Here is a 10019-nt window from a genome sequence, read left to right on the forward strand (position 1 = left end):
ATGGATGAAGCTGGAAACTATCATTCTCAGCAAACTAACACAGAAACAGAAAACCAAACACCACATGTTCTCACTCATAAGTGGGAGTTGAACAATGAGAACACATGGACACAGGGAAGGGAGCATCACACACCGGGGCCTGTTGGGGTGGGAGGCTAGGGAAGGGATAGCATTAGGAGAAATACCTAATGTAGGTGACAGGTTGATGGGTGCAGCAAACCACTATGGCACATGTATACCTATGTAAAAAAACTGCATGTTCTGCACATGTAACACAGAACTTAAAGTGCAACAATTAAACAAAAAAGAAAAGCAATTGCAGTCCTTGTGTAGTCCTAGACTGCCTTTCAAGTTTATCTAGGTCCCTAGAACACTTTGGTTCATGGTGGAGAGGCCTGTCAAGAAACTCAAGTTCTGACCTCTGTGATGGGTGATTCCCATCTGACTAGGTCTGGTTCAAGTGCTCCCTTAGAGCATGTATGCTAGTTGAGCCCAGCATGGCTTTGCTTTCTGCTGTTACAGGGTAGCACTGATATCAGTATAAAGTCTCCTAGTCACTACACTCTCCTCCAAGTGCACAGATTATGTCTCCATGCTGTACAGCCCCCGTAAGGGACTGGGGAGAGATGGTGTTGGCAATTGAGGACTGACTGTGTAACCAGCCATGAAAGAGTACTTCTTCAGTGCCTCTTTCAATGATGCAAAGTTAAAACCAGGTACTGTGAGTGCTCACCTGATGTTTGGTTATTTTGATTTTTTATTTTATTTATTTATTTTTTGGTGCATAGCTAGTTTTTAAAATTTGGTGTTCCTGCGCAGGGAGGATATACGGTATAGGATTCTATTTGGCCATCTTATTCTTCACTCTTCCATCTTAACCATTTTTAAGTGTACATTTGAGTCTATTCATTAAGTGCATTCACATTGTCATGGAACCATCACCACCATACATCTCCACAATTGTTTTCATCTTAGAAATCTGAAACTGTGCCCCTGAAACAATAGCTCCTTATTCCTCCAACTGCCCCTGCCTTCTTTCCCCTGGCAACTACAATTATAGTTTCTGTCTCTATGAATTTGACTACTCTAGGTACTTCATGTAAGTGAAATCATACTACCGTATCATACTACTGTATCATACTACTGTTTGTCGTTTTGTGACTGGCCTGTGTTAGCATAATGTTCTCAAAGTTCATCCATGTTGTAGCATTTGTTAGAATTTCCTTCCTTTTAAAGGCTAAATAATATTCCATTATATGTATATACATAGCAATTCAAGTGTCCATTGATAAATGATAGTTGCTTATACATGTTATAAGCAGCTTATGTGCCCAGTCATCTATCAATGGACACTTGAATTGCTTCCACATTTTGGCTATTGTGAATAATGCTGCTATGAAAATGGATATACAAACATCTGTGTAAGACCCTGCTTTCACTTCTTTGGAGTATCTACCCAGAAATAGAATTGCTGGATCATATACTGATTCTATTTTTAATTTGGGGGGGGAACAATTATACTGTTTTACATAGCACCTATATTCCCACCAACAGTGCATAAAGATTCTAATTTCTCCTTATCCTCACCAGCAGTTATTATTTTTTTCTCCCTATTTTAATTATCCCATGGTATGTAAAGATGTGGATTTTCTTTTTTTCTTTTTCTTTTTTTTTGGAGATGGAGTCTCACTCTGTTGCCCAGCCTGGAGTTCAGTGGTGCGATCTCAGCTCACTACAACTGCCACCTCCCAGGTTCAAGCAATTCTTCTGCCTCAGCCTACCGAGTAGCTGGGTCTAGAGGCACGTACCACCACACCTGGCTAATTTTTGTATTTTTGGTAGAGATGGGGTTTCACCATGTTGGCTAGGCTGGTCTCGAATTCCGACCTCCTGTGATCCACCTGCCTCGACCTCCCAAAGGGTTGGGATTACAGGGGTGAGCCACTGTGCCCAGCCTGAATTTTCTTTTTTTAAATAGTAGCCATCCTCATGGGTGTGAGGTGAGAGCTCATTGTGGTTTTGATTTGCATTTCCCTAATGATTAGTGACTTTGAGCATCTTTTCATGTGTTTATTGGCCTTTCGTGTCTTCTTTAGAATGTATGTTCAAGTCCTGGAAATCAGTGTTCATTGGTTTGCCAAAAGCTACTCCTTGGAAACAGAAATCTAACCTTTAGTCTTGGTTGACACATTTGGTGGTGATGTCAGGGGCAAATATAAAAATTTCCAAATATTAATCCAATGTGAGAATAAATGAACTTCAGTTGAATATTTGAAAACTGAGTACAATACTCTTCAGGAAAACTGAATTTCAATCTGAAGTGTAAGTATATAAAAATCTTAATATTCACCATCTGCAACTCAAGAATCAAAGATTCCCTCACTTTTCAAACTCAGAACTGAATAAATTTGGACATCAAAAGATTCTTTATCTTTTCTTCTGCTTATATGCATATAGGAAGGAACTTAATAGGTGTACTCTGGTTTTATAACTAGATTTTTCTCACTAATCCTCAGATTGTCCTGGCAATTGACTGCATCTATGTATACTTTGGTATTTATGATGAAATTTGATTTTTAGCTGACATGCAAAACTTTTATTGTGAGGAGTAGCAGTAATTATGATTTTTATGAGATATTTTATTGCAATTGAAAGGAGTTTTATTTAGTGTAAAATGTGTTTTTTCCATTTACAGGTTTCTGAAGGATTGTCATTCTTGCATAGCAGTGTGAAAATGGTACATGGAAATATTACTCCTGAAAATATAATTCTGAATAAAAGTGGAGCCTGGAAAATAATGGGTTTTGATTTTTGTGTATCATCAACCAATCCTTCTGAGCAAGAGGTAATGAAAGTTTTAGTCTTCTAATTTTTGAGGCCAGGGGAATTTTGATTGTATCTGGAATGGACTAGAAATAGGCTATGTGGTACAGTGGTATGTTTAGATGTACAGCTTTATAGAAAATTTCTGGTGTTCATTGCACTTAAGAGTGTTCTTCGGCACATTACTACCACAGTAGTTAATGTTACTTGAGAAAAGGAGGCAAGAGTTAAATAAATTTAAGAACTATTCGGTTAAATAGGGTTTGTTTTTTTTTTCTCAGAATGTCAAATGCAATAACACATGTGACTCTCTAGCAGCGTTTCCCGTTTATTGGGTCGTGGAATATTCTTTATATTCTTCAGGGAGCATAATCATAGCAATAGCAATACCTAACATTCTTATTGAAGCACTTTTCCACACACTTTTTCTGTACTTATTTAATCCTTACAATAACTCAGTGGGGTATAGGAATAATACAGATAAGTTAAGTAGGCTCAGAGAATAAAAGAACCTGCCTAAATTTTGGTAGATGTAAGTGATAGAGCCAGAATTTGAACACAGCCATTCCGCTTACAAAGCACCTTTTCTTAATGATTAGGATACCTGCCTATTCATACTTAGAGAAACACTGCATTAAATCAGTTCTGCTTTGTGTTGATTGGGTCTGCATGGCATAGAAGATCCTTGGTGATGTGGTACTTATGATCCTTGGTGATAGGTTTTTATTATATGTAGTTGTTAGAGGGCCTGTGATTTGACCTAAGATTTATAAGTTGAGCAGCCATTTTTAAGGTAATCAGAACTAACTCGTATTGGTTGAATATATACCACGAGTGGGTCAGACACTATGCTAGGTCAAACTTCTACACATTTGTTTAATTTTTGAACTTTTTAACTAAATCACAAAGCTAATTAGTGAAAGAACGAATTTCAAACAACAGTCTCTATCTGAGCTCATACAACTTTTGAAGCCTGTGTATCATAAAACATGAGCCAGACCTTCACATGTTCATATTACGTATTACAGTGATAATTTGTCTTCTGGAAGAGACTCCAGTAATCTCAGTTGTAGCAGTTCTTATTTCTCAGTTTGTTGCATGAACTTTTTTACATTTGGGGATTTGGGAATTTTGGGATTGAAGATGTGATGGCATATTTACTTGCATGACCGAGTAGAAATTTAAAGATAGATTGCTACTGCTTGATAGTTGTTTGGTTGAATTTGAAGTAACCCATGTAATTCCTTTTCTTACTACAGCCTAAATTTCCTTGTAAAGAATGGGACCCAAATTTACCTTCATTGTGTCTTCCAAATCCTGAATATTTGGCTCCTGAATACATACTTTCTGTGAGCTGTGAAACAGCCAGTGATATGTATTCTTTAGGAACTGTTATGTATGCTGTATTTAATAAAGGGAAACCTATATTTGAAGTCAACAAGCAAGATATTTATAAGAGTTTCAGTAGGCAGTTGGATCAGGTATTTGCCTATAAATAATTTGCTTGCATTAAAAAATTTATTAAATGTGTCTTTGATTTTTTTTCCAAAATATGTTCAGGAAATTATCCAAATGACATGAGTATCTCATTTTAAGTTTGCATAAGATCAGTTTAACAATTTAATATATTTTTATTTTAACAAATTTGTAAGTAACGCAGACTAGGCCAGGTGCGTTGGTTCACGCCTGTAATCCCAGCACTTGGGGAGACCCAAGGTGGGTGGATCACTTGAGTCTGGGAGTTCGAGACCAGCTGTAACATGGCTAAACCCTTTCTCTACAAAAAAAAAAAAAAAAAAAATACAAAAAATTAGCCGGGCTTGGTGGCACATGCCTGTAGTCCCAGCTACTTGGAAGGCCAAGGTGGGAGGATCACTTGAGCCTGGGAGTTTGAGGCTGCAGTGAGCTGTGATTGTGCCACTGTATGCCAGCCTGGGGTGACATAGTGAGACCCTGTCTCAAAAAATTTTTTGTTTCAAATAAATAAAGAGGACTAGTTGAAGTTTGTTACTAGAACTTTAATCATGGCATTTGAGTAAATATAAATACTGGAACATTTTACTATAGGAATAGAAACAATTTTGGGTATTAAAGATAAGGATTTTGTTTTGCAACAATAGAATTAACAATTTGTTTAAAATGTAGTCAGTATATTTGTAGTAAAATATTGAGTAAATTTTTAAATGTTTTCTTAAATGTATGTATCATTTAAAATATTTTATACTCATTTAATGTTATCACTCTTTTGAATAGTTGAGTCGTTTAGGATCTAGTTCACTTACAAATATACCTGAGGAGGTTCGTGAACATGTAAAGCTACTGTTAAATGTAACTCCAACTGTAAGACCAGATGCAGATCAAATGACCAAGGTGAGTCCATGTGGATTTCTGCCTAAGACGGAGGGACAAAAAATGAGTTGAAGTAGATTAAGTTTTTGGGTTTTCTTTAAATTTTTTTCCCCCAGAGATCCCTATTCTGAGATTAAGTTCTTCTAAAGCAACAGTCAGATATAGCCCCAAGTAACATCTGTATCCTTGAATGTGTTAAATATTCAACTTTGCTTAATCTTACACAGCTAAGTATGTACATAATTGCTCTGATAGAAAATTAAGATTTCAAATAAGCAGAGTGCTAACAGTCACAATTAAGTAAACATATTCTAGTCTCCTGGAGAATTCATATTCCTTTATTTCACTCATATAACCATGGATTTTTTTTTTTTTTAAGACGGAGTTTTGCTCTGTCATCCAGCCTGGAGTGTAATGGCACGATCTCGGCTCACTGCAACCTCCACCTCCCAGGTTGAAGCGATTCTCATGCCTCAGCCTCCCAAATAGTTGGGATTACAGGCACCCACCACCACACCTGGCTAATTTTTTGTATTTTTTGTAGAGACGGAGTTTCACCATGTTGGCCAGGCTGGTCTCAAACTCCTGACCTCAGGTGATCCGCCTGCCTCAGCCTCCCAGAGTGCTGGGGATTATAGGCGTGAACCACCGTGCCCAGGCCAACCATGGATTTTAACTAATAACTGGTATTTTTATGCCTTCAAGTTATTTTATTTAATCTTTCAATATTTTACACTTAAGTAAAAAAGTTTTTACCCAGCCAGTTCGCAGGTACAGATTCCAAAGATTTAAATTTGAAAAATAATTTATTTTCTTATTCAGAGCTTTATAATTAGAATATCTAAGGTGATCTTCAGCATTTTGCTAAATGTTTCTGAGTATTTTTTTTAACCATATTGTGACAGTTTCAGATATGAGAAGTACTTTCAACTTAACATTTATCAAAATACTTTATTTCCATTTTTTTTTTTTTAGATTCCCTTCTTTGATGATGTTGGTGCAGTAACACTGCAATATTTTGATACCTTATTCCAAAGAGATAATCTTCAGAAATCACAGTTTTTCAAAGGACTGCCAAAGGTTTTACCAAAACTACCCAAGGTTTGTTGTTGATAGTTTCTTATTAATAACCAGGATTTTAGAAGTTTAATGTTTATTTTGACTTACTACCATAACTGTTCCAAGGAAATAATGTAACTTTGCCTGAGCTACATAAATGACTATAAAACACTGCCTACTGAAGCCAAAAGTTCAATGGACCTTTTTTGCACGGTCCAAAAATAAATAGAATAAAAAATTTAGAAGGATACTAACTAGGCAGAGACAGCAGTTGGACATTAACGGTCAGAAGAAGAGTCCATAAGCTATCATGTGGAGTTCACTGTCTCACCAGCAATTAAAGGGGTACCTCTGTGGATGTTAGCCTTTCCAATTCCTTTACTCCTTTTCTGACTTACTAAATGATGAGTGTAATACAGTTTTTAAAATGTTGGTGAATGCTGAAGAGGAATACTGGTTGGAATACTAATAATTCCTGGTTGTAAAAACATTTCCAGTGTTTAATCTATCAGATATTCGTTGGTTACCTACTGTTTGTCTGACCCTTTACTTAGATGCTATGGAGAGTAAAGAGGAGGCATGAAATATTGTCCCTGCTTTCAGGCCCTTACAGTAAGTGTAGCTAGGGTTAACGTGAAACAGTTAACAGTACATGATAGTGTTTATGTTGTGTGGTATGAATCATAAGTAATGAGGGAATTAAGAGAGAAACAAACATAATCGTGAAGACTAATTAGGGAAGGTTTCCTACAGGTAAGGTGACTGTGTGTCCCCTTTTACTCATGACCTTTCCAGTTTATGCTATTTATCCTTGCATAATTAGCAATAGCATCCCATTGTACTCTCAAAATATACCAGTTTCCATCATAAATTGTATGGTCACCTTACCTAAAGAGATTAGAGGTTTCAGACTGTAGTGTTAATTAATACTAAAAACCTGAATTAATTTTGTTTTTAATAAAAAATTTTTTTGCCTTTCAGCGTGTCATTGTGCAGAGAATTTTGCCTTGTTTGACTTCAGAATTTGTAAACCCTGACATGGTACCTTTTGTTTTGCCCAATGTTCTACTGATTGCTGAGGAATGCACCAAAGAAGAATATGTCAAATTAATTCTACCTGAACTTGGCCCTGTGTTTAAGCAGCAGGAGCCAATCCAGGTACGTTATAGATATTTTTGTGTATTTATGATGGTGACTATCACTGAAAACAAAAGAAATGAATATATGACTTAAAAAAAACTGAGGTAAGTGTACGAGACTTTCTTTTCCATTAGTCAGAAAGCCACTTTACATGTTCGAAGCAAACTATTTTTAAAATTATGATTGAACTTTGCAGTTAAACGTCTATAGCTCTCCATAAGTTACCATTTCAGAAAATAAACTGCAATGAAATTTTGCATGTGTTACACTGTTCTTTGTGTACCGTATATACTTTGTAGAAAGTTACAGGTTTAGGAAAATAAATACTTGTTTTTCTCTTGCACTTTGAAGTATTAGAAGTATTTTTGATTATTTTGTTATTTAAGTCTTTAATATGTAGGTGCTTTTTGCAGTTGTTTCTCTCCATTTTATTGCTAATAACTACTTCCACTAGGATAGAAAAATGCTTACAGCACCATGGAAATGATGTGTGTGTGTATTGTAAGTGGAAAAAGTAATCAGTCTCTCATGTACATGATGTATATTTGCTACATTCAAGGTAATGTTGGATTTAAGAGCAGTAGGGTCACATACCTGGGTTGAACTGTGGCTTCTTTATCTCCTTACTTGAAGTATGACTTGCGTCATTACCATCTTAAAGCTTCTATTTCCTCATTTCTGCAATGAAAAGGATTGTTGAGATTAAATGAAATTTTCTGGCAGATATTGTTGCATGTTTGTACCACTGTATAATAATATCTTATTAGTTATATATCAACTATCCGATTTAATGGTTTTATGATTCTTTGTAGTCCTTCCCTTGAAAGGAGGGGAACAGAAGCAAGTATGTGGTGGTAAGGCGAGAGTTTCTGTGGATTAGGGAAAGAACAAGTGAGGGAGCTGTAGCCTTTGAAGCAGGATTCCCCCAAATGGTCAAGGTGTCATGAGGGAATGTTGTTGGAGCCACTGTTCTCTAAGCTATGCATCAGTCAAGATAGTACCCTAAGGAACCTATAATCTGAATTCTTATTTGTCTCCATTCTTTTTTCTCTTAGTTGTCCAGTTAAAAATAGCTTTTGGGCCAGGTGCAGTGGCTCACACCTGTAATCCCAGTTCTTTGGCATGCCAAAGCAGGCAGATTGCTTGAGCTCAGGAGTTCAAGACCAGTCTGGGCAACATCGTGAAACCCTGTCTCTACAAACAAATACAGAAATAAGCCGGGTGCCTGCCTGTGGTCCCAGCTACTCAGGAGGCTGAGGTGGGAGGATCACCTGAGCCCTGAGAGGTCAAGGCTGTAGTAAGCTATGATCGCACCACTGCACTCCAGCCTGGGTGACAGAGTGAGTCACCTGTCTCAAAAAATAAACAAAAAAAAATTTTTTTTTCTTCTGAATATTCTTCCCTGAGTCTTGGCAAAACTAATTTCTGCATAAATAAAAGGGGCAGTATGTTCCTTATAATTTTAGTGTGTGTAAGAATACCCAGGGACAACTTAAAAACATTTTTTTCTAAAATTTTTTTGTAAGAGATAGGGTCTTGCTGTGTTACCTTGGCTGAACTCAACTTCTGGGCTCAATCAATTCCCCTGTCTCAGCCTCCCAAATAGCTGGGACTGCAGGTATGTGCCACTGCACCTGGTGTCTGGAATTTTTTCTTACACTCCTTCTCAGTTCTGTACTTCTCTTTTTCTCTTGAGCTTCATAGAAGCCAAGTGATGGAATTTACTTCTTTGGGATATCTCATTTTACTGGCTTTTTTCACCCTGTAGCTTTCCAGATAGTTGGTACATGTGGGCAAGTGATAGATTACTGTAGACATGTGAGAGATTAGTCTTTATTTAATTAACATTTAAACTCAGAGCAGATGTTAAATATTGTGCCTCCAGAAATGTAAGAGACTTGATTTGTATGTTTTTGTCTTCCACGCCTTCAGGCTAGCAACATGGTGAGTGTCAAAATATATGAGTTATTCTTTTGAAGAAGCTTTACATTTGGCATATATTGAATCTCTTAAAGATTCCAGGTTTTAATACATTGTTTCCATTTTCTAAACAGATTTTGTTAATTTTCCTACAAAAAATGGATTTACTACTAACCAAAACCCCTCCTGATGAGATAAAGAACAGTGTTCTACCCATGGTTTACAGAGCACTAGAAGCTCCTTCCATTCAGATCCAGGTACAATATTTGATTTGTTTTTCTTTAATGATGATTTTGATTCTTAAAGCAGAAGAAGAGGTATAAAGTACATTTTGGATTTAAATCATAAAATACGTAACTCAATAGTAAATATATTTATCTTTTGAATCACATTATTGATATACTGTAACTAAAATATATTCACTCCTAATTAATTTAAAGAATCAGTGTATTGTAAGTGAAAAAAGTAATCAGTCTGTGTACATAATACTTGTATTATGAGGTCGATTTGTTGCTTTTATTTATCAGAAATGTACTATTATGGAAGAAGATTTGATATATTGTAGTTTGTAATATTGTATACCTTCTTCTTTCTGCTTCTTTGTAAACTGATAATTATGAACAAAAATTCCAAAGATACATGTGCCTCTTTCTTTTTCTTTCTTTCTTTCTTTCTTTCTTTCTTTCTTTCTTTCTTTCTTTCTTTCTTTCTTTCTTTCTTTCTTTCTT

The 10019-nt window shown here is 36.1% G+C and overlaps 1 protein-coding gene across 5 annotated transcripts in view; it reads left to right on the forward strand.

The window, feature by feature from the left end:
* Positions 1 to 10019, forward strand: part of SCYL2 (SCY1 like pseudokinase 2) — a 72924-nt gene that overhangs the window by 39879 nt on the left and 23026 nt on the right. For 4 of the 5 annotated variants that reach the window (XM_023185248.1, XM_023185321.2, XM_023185456.2 and 1 more), the window contains exons 5-10: positions 2696 to 2845; positions 4083 to 4304; positions 5077 to 5193; positions 6148 to 6273; positions 7213 to 7389; positions 9426 to 9548. In XM_023185248.1, the coding sequence (XP_023041016.1) occupies positions 2696 to 2845; positions 4083 to 4304; positions 5077 to 5193; positions 6148 to 6273; positions 7213 to 7389; positions 9426 to 9548 (915 nt within the window). The remainder of the gene's footprint in view (positions 1 to 2695; positions 2846 to 4082; positions 4305 to 5076; positions 5194 to 6147; positions 6274 to 7212; positions 7390 to 9425; positions 9549 to 10019) is intronic. The other variant, XM_023185524.1, reaches the window with a different exon arrangement.

Source organism: Piliocolobus tephrosceles, chromosome 10, assembly GCF_002776525.5.
Source record: "Piliocolobus tephrosceles isolate RC106 chromosome 10, ASM277652v3, whole genome shotgun sequence".
Taxonomy (NCBI): domain Eukaryota; kingdom Metazoa; phylum Chordata; class Mammalia; order Primates; family Cercopithecidae; genus Piliocolobus; species Piliocolobus tephrosceles.